The sequence below is a fragment of the Gopherus flavomarginatus genome, chromosome 6 (genome assembly GCF_025201925.1).
Source record: "Gopherus flavomarginatus isolate rGopFla2 chromosome 6, rGopFla2.mat.asm, whole genome shotgun sequence".
In the NCBI taxonomy this organism is placed as follows: Eukaryota; Metazoa; Chordata; order Testudines; family Testudinidae; genus Gopherus; species Gopherus flavomarginatus.
In genome coordinates, this window is record NC_066622.1 from 66,175,064 (window position 1) to 66,192,205 (window position 17,142).

General features: G+C 46.3%; 1 protein-coding gene across 19 annotated transcripts in view; it reads right to left on the reverse strand.

The window, feature by feature from the left end:
• CAMK2G (calcium/calmodulin dependent protein kinase II gamma) overlaps positions 1 to 17,142 on the reverse strand; it is a 162,658-nt gene that overhangs the window by 90,765 nt on the left and 54,751 nt on the right. For all 19 annotated transcript variants that reach the window (XM_050960141.1, XM_050960140.1, XM_050960139.1 and 16 more), the window contains exon 3: positions 7,786 to 7,845. In XM_050960141.1, coding sequence (XP_050816098.1) covers positions 7,786 to 7,845 — 60 coding nt within the window. The remainder of the gene's footprint in view (positions 1 to 7,785; positions 7,846 to 17,142) is intronic.

The following is a 17,142-nucleotide window of genomic DNA, read 5'->3' on the forward strand; positions in this document are numbered from 1 at the left end:
ATGGAGAAATATATAGTTCCCAAGATGAAAGAACAAAACTGGCGGGGAAAGGGATGAAGAACGAATGAACGAACGAAAGAATCCAAGTCAGGAACATGAAGGAATGGATTGGCCAATTCTCAGCACACCCCCCAACCCCACTGCAGTGCACACAGATAAGCATCAGCACCCTGTGCAACTGGAGAAAGGGAAACCTACAGCTCAGCTGGCACAAACTTAAGGGAGGGAAAAGCTCTACTGCTGAGGTGGTGTTTGGCATTTTCGGGGGGAGGGGTGGGAGGAGGAGGGGAAAATGAAGATAAGGAGACGTCGCTGTTGTCATCCTACAAGCACTCCCAGGAACCATAGCAACCCACTCAACAGCCTGAGCCTGTTCCAAGGCAGAGCCATTCAAACAGAGCTGGGAAAGCAGTGAACTGCGTCTCCTGCTACAAGGACTTAACACAGGCCGTCCCTCCTCCTCCACACCAACAGGTTCACACAGGAACAAGGAACACGTCCAGCACCCCCACCTCCCCCAGGCAGAAGCAGTCACATGGCAGAGATGCATTTAAACACAGAGGGCCAAATTCTTCCATGGTGTCATATCAAAGAAGTCAACTGAGCTCTGCTAAAGGTGAATTTGGCTGAGCTGCTGGAAAGTACCCATAGCCAGCATTTTAACTATTCTCTGCACACATCTTCTGTAACCCAATTTCTGAGGCAGCCTAGACCTCTGCAGTTCACAACAACTGAACTTGCTGCTTATGGCAAACAACGTCCAGAGTTTCTTCTTGCTAGAACGGGGACAGTTGGAGTTATTTTGTTAAAAAAAGGTAGTGGGAAAACATTCCAGAGCACATAATCAATGAAGATCTGGTTAACAAGGAATGTGTTTCTCAAGATAAGAAGGCCTGAAGTTCTGAATCAAACCATTAGCCCTTCAAGTCTGGTCTCCTGCCTCCACAGGTAATCAGTGCCTAACCTTTCATAAGCAGGTGAAACTACCCTACAACATCCCCAGCTAACTGTGCAGTGCTGTATACACAAGAAAAATTTACTTCCTGGTCCCTTCAGCAATCCTCACATTTGATCACCATAATCTCAGCACGCAGAAACTACAACTATTATTTATACAGACACCAACATATGATTCCCTGGGGAATGGACTTCTAAAGTGGTACGTCAGGGGATAAAGGAATATCAAACAGAGCAGGATCAGAGAAAAATTAAGTTTATCCACAACTGATTTCTCTAGATCTTTCCCCAAATCTTAAAAACAGAAGTGCCCAAGACGGAGAAGAACATAGGGAGACAGCAACAAGATGCAAAAGTTACATTTGGAAAAATAATCAGGAGCACGGATATTTGAAGGGAAGGAGAAACCGAGACAGCACTAGTTCTGAAAGGGACCTAGGACAGCAGTTTGAAGGAGTTTGGAAGAGCAAAGTAAGCCTGGGACAGTACTGAAGTGTACAGAGGCAAAGAGCCCATGTCATGCAACAGGGAGCCAATTTGGTGGGGCCACATCAGAATTATTTGTATTACCACCAGCTCCTTAGGCAATCAGTTCTGGATTCCACAATCAGCAAAAAGAGCACGACAGAACAGAAGAAGGCAGAAAACAACCAGAGTGATCAGGGCTCACTTAGTAGCAAAGATTTTAAAAGCTACATTTGTATATTTTGACTAAGCACTGTCAAAGGAGGGGAGGACATGATAGAAGTCTATAAATAGTCAAGGGGTGGATACATCAGATTCTAGGAGCCCTTGATTTCTGGGGTAGCGCTTTCAAAAATTTTCCCACCGTTGTAACTTTAAGGAGTCCTAGTGCAGGCAAGGCCACATTTAGCATCAGACAGTTGAAACCTGCCCTGAGCAACACAAAAGATTCTGGTGATCACCTGTAGCCTTGTCTGCACTCAGGACCCCAACACTACATCTCATACACTAGGGCAGGAGTAGGCAACCTATGGCACACATCCCAAAAGTGGCACGTGAGCTGATTTGCAGTGGCACTCACACTGCCCGGGCCCTGGCAGCTCTGCATTTTAATGTAAGTAAAGCTTCTTGAACATTCTAAAAATCTTATTTACTTTACATACAACAATAGTTTAGTTATATATTATAGACTTATAGAAAAAGACCTTCTAAAAACATTAAAATGTATTACTAGCACACAAAACCTTAAATTAGAGTGAATAAATGAAGACTCGGCACACCACTTCTGAAAGGCTGCCGACCCCTGCACTAGGGCATCCTGACCTCAGAGAGCTGAACTGCTGTTAGCAAGGGTAGAAAATGTTTGAAATCTCTTCTCCCTAGAACAGAGTATAGACAGTATCTCAATTAGCGGGCTCTGTTAGGCTATGTCTACACTACGGACTTTACTGCAGCTGCGCCACTGTAAGGTCTCCTGGGTAGCCGCTCTATGCCGATGGGAGAGAGCTCTCTCGTCAGCAAAATTAAAGCATCCCAATGAGCGGCGGCAGCTATTCACACTGGTACTTTTGTTGGTGAAACTTAAGTTGGTCTAGGGGGAGGGGGAGGATGTTTTTCCAAACTTCTGACTGACAAAAGTTTTGCCGATAAAAATGCTAGTGTAGTTGTGAAGTTAGTCCAGGTGTTCATTCTAAGGCCATGGCTACACTGGCGCTTTACAGCGCTGCAACTTTCTCGCTCAGGGTTGTGAAAAAAAACACACCTCTGAGCGCTGCAAGATACAGTGCTGTAAAGCGTCAGTGTAAACAGTGTTGCAGCGCTGGGAGCACAGCTCTCAGCGCTGCAAGCTAAACACCATGAGGACGTGGAGTACGTGCAGCGCTAGGAGAGCTCTCTCCCAGCGCTGGCGCAGCGACCACACTCATACTTCCAAGCGCTGCCGCGGCAGCGCTCCCGCAGCAATGCTTTGAAGTTTCAAGTGTAGCCATACCCTAAGGCTACATCTGGTTTGACAGCTGAGCTACCTGTTAAACAAGCAGGGTTTTTGTTTGTTTGTTTTTAAAAAGGTACATTTTATCTAGGCAGTCTCACGATATTCAGGGATGAGAAGAGAGCAGAGCCTAAATATCCCTCCTGAAGAGACTGGCTAGAACTCCAGCGAGGGAGGCTTGGTTCTGCAACTCACCGCAGGAGAAAGTATCTGGTTGTCCCTCCCATTATGTTAAAAAACTTGTCTCCGGTTTTCAAAGATGTGAAAGGGCCTTGCGAGCCTTTGATGCAGATATAGCTCTGCAAAGCTGTCCAGAGCTGTCTGAATGGCATATCAGACAGAGAAAGAAGAAATCTGACATCCCCTATGGAGGCAAGGCTCTCACTGATCTCTGTGGGAGTTTTCACTGGACCAGACCCTCTCCTGTGTATTTCCTTGCCCTCATTATGAGTCAATCAGATTTGCTTTCCCTTTGAAACAAAGGATGAAGGTGGATTGGTCACCAATTAATCCCGATCCCATTTGACTGCACTTAACTGCCGCTCCTGGCCAGCACAGAGCAATGGGTTATGCGGATGAAGTGGGAATTTGAGTTTGCAAAGGAACTCCAGAATACTACAGACAAAGCATTTAGCCCCTCTGATGCATAAAGCAGTGTGGATAGATTTCAGAGAATCTCCCTGCCCCAGCAAGGCCATAACCATCAGAAACTGAAGGGCTGGGGAAGGAAATCCCAGAGGACATCGCTCCTTCCCCAATGAAAACAGCTAGGAATGAAATGGATGGTAACAAAAAGCCAGACACATTTGGATGGCAGCCAGTTGACAGCGCTCGATACACTGCATTAGAGCAATTTGCCTTTGGAAAGCAAGACTTTCTAGAAGTTGCCTCAACATCAGTCTCTTCCCTCTAGAGGCTCACAGTGTCTCTGGACTGAAGAATAACTGGACTGAAAACTCAGCCCCTGAAAGTAGTATACTGCTGAGGTTACCTCGGCCCCAGTGTGTAGCCCCAGACACAGCAAGAAAACTGCCAATTACACAGCAGTAATACATAATGAGTGCTGAGATTTGGTGGTGGCATTTTGAGATAAATGATGGGTGGACACAGCACAAAGAGTTAGAGCAGGGGTCCCCAACGCGGTGCCCTAAATGCACCCACGTCCTGGCCAGCGGTCGAGCATCTGCCGAAAAGCTGCTGAATTTCTGCGGTGTTTCGGTGGCGACACCTCTTGATGACGTTGCTAGTCGGCGGCCCGTAGGACGAAAAGGTTGGGGACCACTGAGTTAGAGCAAGGGAAATATAATAGAAATAGACACACCATCTGCATGCCCCACAATTGTTTTATACCCAAAATAACCTTTATTTTAGCCATTTTTGGTACACAATTGACATATGCTGTGGTCATGGCTTTGCACTCTGGAGTTACCACACCAGAGCTGGCCTTTTCAGACCCAACAGATCACTTGCAAAGCCATGTGTTGCATGCCCCAAATAACCAGGAGAAAAGGGACAGAAAACACACATCCAACTTTAAAATGTTCACTCTGTAATAGCCTGCTTCAGCTCACTGCAGTATCACAGTACTTCTCAGAATGGTGTTTCCAAACAAAAAGACTATGACTTAACCCACTTCCTTATATGCAGCCTCCAATTTGGGGAACTGTTTGGTGGTGGTGCAATGTCACCAACATAGTGCATATTGGGGCAGTGCAACAAGCAGAAACCTTTAGGCCCAGGCAGGTCTGAATGTCATGGATTTAAAGCTGGTGGTGTACTGAACGTACCCTGTCCCTAGCTACTTGGGGTCTTCAAATTAATTCTACAACTGCTAGTTGCCTTTAAAAAAAATTTTTTTTCAAGTTCTTTTTAGGACAAAAAATCCTCTGCCAAAAGACTGTTGGCCACTGGCCATAAGCGTCTTCCCACATGCGTGGTGAAGCTCATTATACCAGGCAGGGTCGGCTTTATGACCCGCAGGGCCCGATTAGAATACTTGGCGGCGGGACGTCCACTCCAGGTTTTCCACAGCACCGAAGGACCCCCCGCCACCGAAGATCCCCGGAGCGGACCCCCTGCTGCCGAAATGTCGCCGAAGACCCCTGGAGTGGGGCCCCCTTAGGCACGGGGCCCTCTTCGGAGAGGGGCCTGATCCAGGGAATCGGGTGAATTGGCTTAAAGCCGGCCCTGATACCGGGTAATTGATTACAAGACTGAGACACACCCAATACCAGCTGAAGTTCCTCACACATTGATCCAACTGCAGAGAGAAACTAACTAGGTTTTTGTGATCCTGGTCAGTTTCCATATGCAGCAAGCTCTGCTTGTAGAGTATTTCTATCCTTGAGTGCAGCCTTACAATCTGCTGAAAGCCTGACAAGAGATTAGGGTGACCAGATGTCCTGATTTTATAGGTACAATCCCAATTTTTGGGTCTTTTTCTTATATAGGCTCCTATTACCCCCCCAACCCTTGTCCTGATTTTTCACATTTGCTGTCTGGTCACCCTAGAAGAGATGTATAGATTAATTTAAAGAAGGAGAGAGGAAAAGGAAGAAAAATTCACACCAGGAGAAAAATATTGAGACAACCTTGATGGCCATTTCTCCTACATGAGTCTCAGTGCAAAAATACTGTGGGTCACCAAAAATTTGGACATTAGCTACCAAAATGAGTCACTGCAGCTTTTTACATTACCATGCAAGAGAGTCATAGACCAGCTTATTCACAGAAGCTAATCACTTTAAAAAAGTGGGATGGGAAGACAGGATCATGTTTTAAAGCCTCCCGGTGAAAGTCTTCCTGCACTCCAAGATATTTCCTCAGGCTGGTGGCATTCTAGAAACATGCACCGCTGAGCTCAGGCACATACGGTCCCATGCATGCTGCAAGTATTAACTGTGAGTGGGTGCCCTGACTCAGCTGCTTTTGTACTTAAGAGGGCCCTGCTGAGTTTGGTACCACTAACCTGGCTCTGTTGCTGAGCTTCTGGTCCATTCGTTTCCTGATGGGTTTGCCCTGACAGTATGGAAGCTCAGGGTTTACCTGTGATGCAGCTCTAAATAAAGCTTGTTCAAACTTGTCACTAGTGACATGTATCACATTTTGGACGCCTCTGTTTTCTGTCTATTTGAGGCTCCCTCTCTCTCTCACCTATTGCCCATGGCCAGAGCCACAGTCAGCAGAGCTGGAGCAGCCTCTGTCTGAAACCTGCTGGCAGTGCATTTTGGATGAGGGGCCCTGAATAATGGAATTCACTCACCACCTCCCTCGGTCTGAAACAGCTTATACCTGTTGGCCTTCAGAACACACTGCAAGGGCCACTTCCTTTCCCTGGCCTTTAGGGAGGGAGTGGGGACAAGTGCCGTGAAGGAAAGAAGCTGCACTTAGTGATGGGGGCCTTCCTCCTCCTCCTGCCTTTTGGGAAACCTGCTGCCTTTTATTTCTGTATTCTCAGATAATGCCATGGGCACCCAGAGCTTTGGACAAGCACTTTTTAAAGTGATCATATAAATCTAAATTAAGACATAAATCTCCATCTCCCAGCAAGGGCCATCCTGTCGTCTCTGTTAGCAGTCTCAGCGCAGAGGCCATGCAGACTGAACTACGACCAGAGCTGCTCCATCCAGGTCAGGATGCAAGCACCCTGGTGCAGCAGCCTGGAGGAGACTTGTGCAGCTGCTTCCCAGGCAGACCCTGTTCTGAGGCTATTGGGGTTAGTCGTTGGCACTGTCAAACCGGGCACCATGGCTCCAATTCACTTTTTATAAATATTTGGGGAGGATGGGGGGCACACCACCACCACCATGGATACTTGTGTGAAAGAAAACCCATGTCATCCCCTAGGGCAGCTGTGACAAAGGTAAGCCTTCCCTACGGCTCACGGCACTATGGCTCTACGGGAGCGATATTAGAGCCTGCCACTTGCTCGAAGGTGTTACTCCGCATTCTGCCCCAGAGATGTGCAACCACCTCAGATTTGTTCCGAGGTAGGCTCCAACACCAACATCACAATAAAATACATTAATAACAGTAATGAATAGGGTTCAAAGTTTTTGCTCAAGGCAGTTTCTAGCAAACAATGGCAAATTTCACTGGAGCAGGACTGATGGGCAAACTTCCATGGAGTTTCAGAAGGCAAAACAATCCCGCTCCTGTTTCTGCAGTTTAGTAAATAAGTTTTTTTTGTTAGAAGTTGAGTTATTTTTTTCTCCTCCTTGAATCACAAGTCAAAGCTATCCCAGTGACTCCATCAATTATTTTTAGCCAGACACTAAAGCCTTCAAAGCAGGCAATTCTCTCTCCATCTCCCCATTTCGCTGGGAGAAAGAAAATAAACCTGCATGCAGGATAACCATGGAAACCAACCGTGTGTGAGCCACATTCAGCAGAAGACAAAACATTTTCAAGAATGGAAACAAAGCATCAGCTCTTTTGTTTCTAGAGCTAGTGACCGCTGTGGTGAGAGAGCTGACAGCTTAGCCCACTGTACTTCAGACTTGAGGATCTCACTGAATGCAGCCTTTTCAGGGGTGTACAGAGGAAGCACCAAGAGGCAGAAGTGGGGTGAATACAGCTGCCCGCTCCAGGTGCAGAATGCCAAACAAAAAGGCTACAGAGCCGGATCTGGGACAGTTCTGTGCACAGCATGGAGCACCATGTGTGCACACCTAAGCCAGGAGGTTCAGGGTTCTATCTCCAGCGTCACAGAACGGACTGGGATGGCTCTGTATGCAGGGACTGCAGAAGGAAGGAAGGAATAACCGATGAGGCTTCACTGGCAAATAAGGCCAGAATTGGGCAGTGAGCATTCACCATCCAATTCCCAGGAACAGTCTAGCAAGCACTAGCCACACCCTCACGGAGGTACTTACCAATATTTGGATGTTTTAAAAGTCGGCAGATTCGGGCCTCACGTTCCAGTTTCTGGTGATCTGGAAAGAGAGAGCGAGAAAGAGGGTGTAAGCTGGAAAACTGCAAACTAGATTCTTGCTTAGATTCGATGGGATAGAGAGACAGTGAATCAACAGGTCAGCAGAAGGCTAAGTGAGACTAGAAATGCTGGAATGCAGCAGTCTCCCAGGAACTCACCACTGTCATGGGGCGAGGCTGCACCGGGCAAAGCATCTGCACATAATGAAGGCTGTGGATGACATCCCCCCCACCCCGCCACGGTCATTGCTGAGTTGGGTTTCCCAACTTGCCTTTAAAGCAAGTAGTGCGGGGTGGAACGCTTTGGGCTCTAGTCTCTGCCACAGATGTGAAATACCAATTTGAGTTCAATGGCTTCTGAGACTGGCCCTCTTTTCAAGAAGGAGCTTGTGAGTAGATACCTGGGAACTCTCATGTGAAATGAGTTCTGCCAGGTCTCAGTGCAAAAGGAACAATCACCTCAGCCACCTTCCAGAAGAGACAATAAGATAAACTGAGTCACAGCAATGCACAGCCATCACGTGGGCTGGAGGAGCAGAGGGGGGAGCACTGCCAGTTGCATTCAGTGCCCGTGCATGGGCTCTGTGGTGGAATGCTGATCAAGCACTCAAGAAATGCTTGCTAAGTGCTAAGCACATTTTATTGCAACAGACAGGCAATGTCAGTCCAAGCAGGGCTGTCATCTGGATTAAAAGAGAAAATATCAAGGCGAGGGGAAAAGGCTTCTCCACCCCTAAAATTTAATACATGTGGAAGCAGGAAGGGAGCTGCAGGGGCTCTTCCCATGTTACCCAGGGAACAGAGGGTTTTTCCAGTAACTGAGGAGCCAAGAGGAAGGAGATGTATCATTAAATTGACTGAGCCTTGGCTCTCCCCAGCCTCATCTTCTCCTTGCCCACAGCCGCCCGGAGGGAGCAACACTCATCTGAGGGTGTGAGGGGAGAGCAAAGGCTTCACAGAGAGGACACAAAAGAGCCAGATTTGGAAAGGAACTTTAACAGCTGCTAAACTCCAGCTCTCCCAGGGATGCAGACCCCCAGAAACAGAGAAGTCAGCGTTGTTCCTCTTCCCTGCCCACCAACACAAGGGGAAGGCAGAGAAAACTGGAACTGACCCCGTCTCCCCCTCCTACACTTCTTCCTTTCTGCATCTCCATCAGGCTGAGCTGAAAACGTGTGTCCTCCCTGGCCCTCTCTCTGGCAAGCAAACCTTCCCCCTGGGAATAACACTGCAGCATGAGTGGCAGGTGCCTGGCTGGCTAGATTACACAGTGTGGTCAGTGGCAGGAATGAAACATGCTTTAATTGACAGGCTCCTCACCAGGCTTCACCACCCTGCTTCTTGCCCCTGAAAGCCTCAGGTAACAACACAGCTGCAACACAGGGAGAGCAAGGCAAGGCTCCACACACAATAGCTCCCTCTTGGGCAGCCCAGGACCTGCAGGATTTTTGTCTTAGCTTTCCCATTGCTCCAGTGTAGCAAATAGCCTGATTTTATGGATTGAGAGATGCTCACATCCTCATCTGCTGCTGTTGGGGACTGAGGGGGGATCTTTTTCTTACACTTCCCTCCTTCCTAGTCCTAGCAGTTATGATGTTTTCACTGTTCCGTTCCAGAATCACCCCCAAAATAAGGAGCAGAAAGCAGGAATGCCTGGAGGGGCCCTGTAATGATAAAGGAGTGGCTTGGTTTCTGCCTGTATCAGTATCCCTCCCAGCAAAAGTTGTGCAAAGCAGCTGCAAGGTAACCTGCTACTTCCAGACTGCACTGAAAGCTCTTCCCTTGGAAGGCTGAGGTTAGCTATGTGAAACCGTGATGGCTGGGTGGAGTGTAGACACAGTTGTACCCCCACTTCAATGGGTGGGAAGTCAGGAGAAGACAGAAGATAAAAATATTGATCCAAGGCCCTCTGAAAAGAGACTCCCAAGTTCTGTGTAACTCTATCCAGAATGTCTTGCACCAGTGCACAGTATCACAACCTGATTGCAGCTGAAAAAGAAGGAACTGAACACAGAATATTTCCAGAGGGCAACAGGGCCCAAATGGCCAGAGACTGTACTAGCCTAAAGCCATGGCCACAAACAGCAAAGGGATCTGAGACAGACTGCTGCCTCCCCTGGGGATGAGATGGAGGCTGTGACACACCAAAGGCAGAACATTCCTGAGCTGCAGGCTCTCTCCAGAAAAGGCCACCCTCCCATTGCGCCTGCTGGGTGCCTGGTACCATTCAAACCATAAGTGAGTAGAGCATCAGGCACCCTTTCCTATCAGTCTCATCTCAGTGGTCAGAGATTAAGATAAACTCTTCCCCCTCCCACTCAGGGCCTCCCAATTCCACCTGGCAGCACCTACAGATCAGGGGGCCCTGCTGCCCACACCGATCATGCTGCCCTCGTGAACAAGTGACGCCTGTAGAGAACCTGTTGCAACGCGTAAGGACACAGGGAAGCCAAAGGCCAAACAGCTGAGCAAATGAGAAGGGAGAGAGAGGTAGGAGTGCATCACGTGCTACTCAGCTGCTGGGCCCTGACAGCCAGCTTACAGCGTCACAGCCTCAACAGATATGACATAACCACTGAAACACCAGAGGGGACATAACTCAAGCGCAATTACTCCCCTGAAACCTTACACTGTCACTGCAGGGAGCAGGAGCAGGGGACCAGGCTGCTGACTGTGTCCCCACCCGCACCAGAGCTTGTGACACGGGGCCATGGCCTGACACTCCTATCTCCCAGCACACACAAGGGCTGGCCCCAGACCAGGGAAGGAGGAGGAGAGCACTCCAGTCACAAGGTACAGCAAACTATTTCTGGTCCGAGGAACTGTCTCCAGGGTAACCAAACAGGCCAACTCCAGCACAGCTCTGAGAGGGAAGGCACCTCCTGGCCGTGTGCAGCTGCTCCAGCCCCCAACAGCAAGAGCCTTGTTCAGCCTGCGGGGCAGCAAGCAAACACAGAAAGGTTGACTCATATGGGCTCTGGGGGATCATGAATCTGATTCCAGGTGGCAACAGAGAGCCCTTCAACTCCAGACTCGAGAAGGGCCCCACCAGACAAGACGGCCCTTTTAAACCCCTCTTCCTTGCCACACACATTACACTCAATCTCTGACCAGAGATCAGAGGTAAAGAGGCCTGTTGGTCCCATCTAGTCTAACACCATACCCTGTAATACAGCGTGGCTTCCTATTGAATCTTTTCCTAATGCTCTTTCTAATCTTATTGGCCTGTTTATTGTGGTCACAAATAAAGGAAGATTACATAAAACCAAGAAAGTAAGAAAAAAGGTAGTCACAGGGATCAGCGTCAGGCACAAGGTACTAAACAAATAGTGCATTCATGGAATCCTCAGAAGCCAAGGAGAGACGTTTGTAAGATTTGCTGATTGCTAAACTAGCTCGCAGCTTCAGCAGGAGTGACAAAAGGCAGCCATGTGTTCAAATATCTGTCTTACCAATAGTTCAGAAGGTCAGTCATTTTCCCATGGATCAAACTTCACAGATTTTCACACATCATCTGTCAAGCAAGGAAATATTCCTTCCTTCATACCCCCCAAATCTCCAGCAATTGTAACTCTGCAGCTAATAAATAAAACAACACATCCTGACCTGGGTTTGAGGAATTCATATTCTATAGCCAGTAGGGACCATTACAATCATCTGGTTTGCCCTCCATAACTTCTGAGCTGAGCTACCGCACATCTTTTAGAAGAGATCCAGTCACAATGTAAAGGACTCCAAATGATGGAGAATCCACCACAGCCATAGCTAGGTTGTTCCAAATATTAATTATCCTCATTGATAAAAATTTGCCCTTAATATCTAATACCTCACAAAGCTAAGGTACAGTATCCTCTACAATATCTTTCTAAGTCAGCTGCAATGTTTTCCAGCCATAAACCAAAATCTTTTGATTTTTGAACTTCTTCACAATTTATGAAGCAGAGAGCACAACTTTATACAATCACCGACGAAAAAGCCCATTCTAAATAGATTGCTTGTGGTGAAGTAGAAATGATACAGAACTCGGTGTTGAGTAATATTATGATTAACACAAACCTACCTGAAAACTGAAGGGCAAAACATATTTATACTTGATGTGCACATTAGGACAGTGATTACTGAGATCCCTTTGCCAGGTTGCCTTTAAGCAAGTACAGTTATTGGATTTTCGTTCAGCAATCAGGAAGCTGTACATTTTAGATAACACTACTTCTCTTGGCATTACTATTCTGAAAGAGCAACTCCAAGCTAACAAAAAGCCTCATTACTACTCTTACTCTGCAAAACGTTGCTTAATAACCAGATAGTTAAAGAAGTGGATGTTTTAAAAAATTGTTTTAAAAAGACAACGTATTTAAATTTTAAAATTATTAATGCAAATACAAAATCTGTATTTGCCCTTCAGTTTTCAGGTGCTATCTAGAATGGGCTTTTCCATGAGTGATTGTGGAAAGTCAGACCCTCTGCTTCATAGACTTTACACATACATGTAGTCTCACTCAACTGAATGGGACTACTCGCAAGTGCCAAGTTAAAACAAACACTTGTTGCAAGACCAGGGTGTAAGGAAAGTGATTGTACACTACAACATATGGACCATCTTATAGAAACTGCTAACAAAGCTGGGGAAAAACAAACACCAACACGTGTGCATATACACACAGGAAGCACTGTGTATGGAAGACAAAAGGAGAGTGTGCAGTGTAAAAGTGTACATTTTCCTAAATACTGTTCTGAACTCAGATCCCCCAAAGATTTAATGAGTACCATGCAATCCCGGGCGTAAAACTCAACAGATTGAGACCATTTTCACTCCTAGCTCTTCAACAGTTTGGTCTCTGACTTCGCAAAAAGTCTCACCTAGGGATTTATTTTAAAATGGTTATTCTTTTGGGGGCTTATTCTCTGGAAGCCCTCGCTTAAATGACTCCAAATTTGGGTCACTGCCTAGCCTTCACCCTCTTAAAGCACACCAAATTTAAAAAAAATCCATCTAAGCAAACGAAGCATGTCAATATTCGAAAAATTAGAAAGGTCAACCTTTGAACAGGTGTCATGATGTAACCTTAACTACAGTGACACTCCTGTACCACTATCACGTGCATTTCCCCAGTCTCAGTCGTTTGAAATGTTCAGAAGACTGAGAACTTCTATCTAGCTTCACAGTCCCCTTGCATTACATACAAGTAATATGTAAATATTACAGATGAGGAAACTGAGGTACAACAGGTTTGTCCAACGACATAGCTAGGAACAGAGACCAGGAGTCCCACCTCCCTGCTCCAGCCACTAGCTCAAAATGCCTCCCATGAGAATTATAATTAGGAAGCTTTTTCTTGCAGGGCCATCAGAGCCTGGAGGAGAATGCTTTCAGACAGACACACAGTACACAGGACATCTGCAAGCCACAGCAGTCTAGAGCTGTCAACCGGGAATGTTTACATAACACAGACAAAAAGATATGATAAAAAAGGTCATTGTGCCTAATCAGCTTGTGGGGATGGGGGTGGGAAGGGGGGAGAAGGGGAGAGACAGAGAAGGAAAGGGAAAACCATCCCTGTTGTGTTTCCTTCTGACTCCAAAAGGCAGACCTGAATGATTTGGAAGCCTGCAATAAATCTAAAAAGGAGATGAGGCGGAGGTTTGAGAACTTGAGAGGAGGGCGTAGAGAACATTGGAAGAGATTATTAGTTGTCAGGTGCATTACAGCAGCATGACATTCCTGCTATGCATATGCTGCATAATATCAACTCCCCCTCCCAACAGCCTCATCTGTAGCTGTGGATGCTCTTACCGCCTCTCACTCCCAGGAGACGCAAAGAGGGTCTTCATTACAGCTTTAGGCAGCTGTAACCGAAAACACTACTTTCCAGCCAAAGTCTTTCCAACAGCCCCCAAGGGGATATATATACACTCTGACCCAGGAGATTTCAAGAGTATGTGCACATTTCTCATCCCATCCCCACACACCTGTCCAATAGCTCTCTCAATTGAAAGTCCTAGGAAAAGTACAAACAAAAACCACACCAGCTTATGAGGATTCCCACCCTTGACAAACACAAGCAGACGGCGACATTTAAAGCTAAGCCATTAGATGACTTTCAGGCCATGAGAATAAAAATTAAGACAATAGAAAGAGTAAGAGAGATTTTGCAGAGCAATCATAAAAAAAATACAACATACACCTGCAAGAAGATGGCAAACAGGAACCAAGACAGGAGATTCTAGGGACAAACAGGAAGCCTACTGCTGTCAGAACACACATGCAGTATTACCATAAAGAAAAAACATTGTTCACTGATGGAGGAATTGTGTTTCTCTCAGATTAGGAGCCAAACCATAAAGATCCATTCTCTCATGATGTGTGAACTTTCTACCAGGCAGGTAACCCAAACCTTTCAAAATCAAAGCAACAACATCTAAGAGCCAAGGTCTTTTTCTAGTGTTCAGCTCAGGACCATCTTAAAACTTATTTCCCACCTCTTGCTAGTTGCAAGTTTGTCAGTAAGTGGGTTCATTTCATGTTAGGGAGATGGGGAGGAGATGAGAGTTAGAAGTTCCAAAGAGTCCAGAGTGAATCTGGGGTCCAGTAACCTCAAGAAATGGAATCAGGATTTACACCGAGCAGAAGTGTATGGGGGAAGATGTGTCTGCTCCCACACCTTCTCCAGAAAGTAGCAAACACCATTCTAAAACAACTGAATTGCAGAGAGAGTGAGTGATCACTGAAAAAACACCTTGTAGCGACTGCCTCTAGATGCAAGTAAATCCAGTAAACAAATGGCACCTCTGCTCTTTTCTCTTCAAATTAGGAACCTCAGGCTCAAGAGAAGTTTGTTTTCCAGTAGATAGTTCCCATTGTATCAGGAACCTGCACTTACAAAGATGGCCATGGAAGGTGAGCTCTATGTGGAAGTCCCAGGAAGGCTAATACTCAAAAAAATGGGATGACTAAAAGTTAAGCATGTAAGAGTATATGCAGGCACCTATCACAGTCTCCTTTTCAGGCACTACGATAATACCCATAATTACAAGAAGAGCTATAGGTGCTGGCAATGTTATCAGCTTTAACAGAGGTGCAGGTGCTCAGACCCTCAGGGGCGGCAGTAGACGGGCAGGCACATCAGAACAGCATCTTAGCCAAAAATCAAATGAAAAATGGTCCAAGTTAGTTTACATGTATTTTGTGAAGCTTCCGCATGTGAAGCGACATCCACTGCTCTAACTCCATCCTTCTCTCAAAGTCCAAATACTCCCAAGGGAAGCTAGAAAGGGGCAGGATGAGACTGTCACTTACTCTGTCACAAACTAAGGCCATGTCTACACTTATAAGCGTACAGCAGCACAGTTGTACCGATACAGCCGTAAGATTGCTTGTGTAGCTGTGTTAGGCCGATGTGAGAGAGCTCTCCTGTCGACATAACAAAACCAGCTCAATGAGTGGCGGTAGCTACGTTGGCGGGAGAGCATCTTCCACCATCATAGTGCTGTGCACACGAGCACTTATGTGGGCAAAAACGTATATTGCTCAGGGGTATGAAAAGAACAAACAAACCCTGAGCGACATAAAATTTGCCAACATAAATGTGGTGTAGACATGGCCTAAGTGTTATAATTAAAAAACACATGCTGTGTATCTATCTGTGGAGGCAACCAAAGTCATCCAAAAGATTAAACAATCAAGGAAATCTTCCAACTCTGTTCTGTACCAGTGTCTCTCTCTTCCTGATACCAACTAGAGTACATAGTTCAGCTGACCAGTAATGCCGCCTGCGTATTGCCAGTCGTCCCGCATGAGACATATACATGTAATTGTGGTTGTTGTTGTTGAACGGTATCTTCATTTTAGATTACCTTTCTGAGAAAAAGAATGGGAGTAGTCCAGAAGAGGAAGCAAATTCCGGGCAATCATTTCATTTCACTTGCTGTCATTGTGCCAATCCAGGAGACAGTCAATTTGTGCCAGCTGCTAAGATAACTTCTGAGTTGTTTTAAGACGGGAATCAAATTAGCATCAAATAGATTTTGCAGCAAGGGACTAATTTGCACCTTCAAGTCTTCTATGCTTTTCTTCATCCATTTAAGTTTAAACTCCCACTCTCAGGAACCCTTAAACTTGCTGAGACCTAGTTCCATCACTCTGGACAGGAAACCAGAGACTTCCTAAAGTTCTCTGATTTCTTACATAATGTTGGGGATCAAAAGTATGCTCTTAGTTATTATTAATAAGTCAGCAGTAGCTGCAGATGCCACTTCTACTGACCAAACTCAGCTTCTTCGTCTCTCATGTAGTACTCTGATGGCACTGAGCAGCAAGTTTAAATGGACTCTGGACACCATAGGATTTCCCTCCACCTCTTATCAGACCACTCCCAGTGGCGTATCAATAATGCACACTGTGTGGTTTTTTGAAGGGAAGGGGTTGCTGGCCTGGTCAAGAGCAAGGAGTGGTCATACTCTCCGCCACCCAAAGAGGGATTTGAAAGGCAGGAAGGTGAGAGTTAATTTCACTGTACCCTCTTCTACTGGCTACAACATGCACCAACAAAACCAGTATGGCACTAAAGAAGTTGCTTTTGCCACACGTAAACAGCAGTTTCACGAGGAAATGCTGCAAAACCTTCCTCTCTGACAAAGCCTTTCTGCCATAACATGTATGACAAAAACTATCTTCTATTTACCCGCTCCTCTCCCAAAACCAGACAAAGCATACCCCTCCCAGGCATTGTTTTATACCTTAAGAAAGGAAAAGGGCCAAAAAGACTCCCTGAAGTCCATTAGGGACTGCACTTTTGCTTATCAATTATGCATGGAAAGTGCTCAGATACTTCAGGGCTGGGCAGCAGTATAAAGCCTGAGGAAAGAAAGCCACAGCACAGAAGAGCTAGCAGGCAGTTTCCACAGTTGGGTGTCAGAGCTGTACAAAGAGGAATACCACATCGCACCATGCAGACAGAGGAGCAATAGCTACTTGGCCCCATTTACAAGATGGCTGCAGGGAGCAAAGATAGTCCACTGGCTCAGGCACTAGCCTGGGACAAGTTATTTATTCTTTTTGTGCCACGGCTCCCACATGTAAGGTGGCAATCACAGCATTTCTCAAACCCACAGAGGGGTATCAAGGACAGACGAATTCAAAATTGTGTGGCATTTTAGGAATGAAGGGGAGGAGGATATAAAGCGCCTAAAGACAGACTGATCAAGCAATTGATCCAAAAAGGTGTTCCCTGAGCCTTGCTATTGACACATCTACCTCAATGCCACAAGCCGCATCCTTACCCCGTGCATATTTTTGTTTC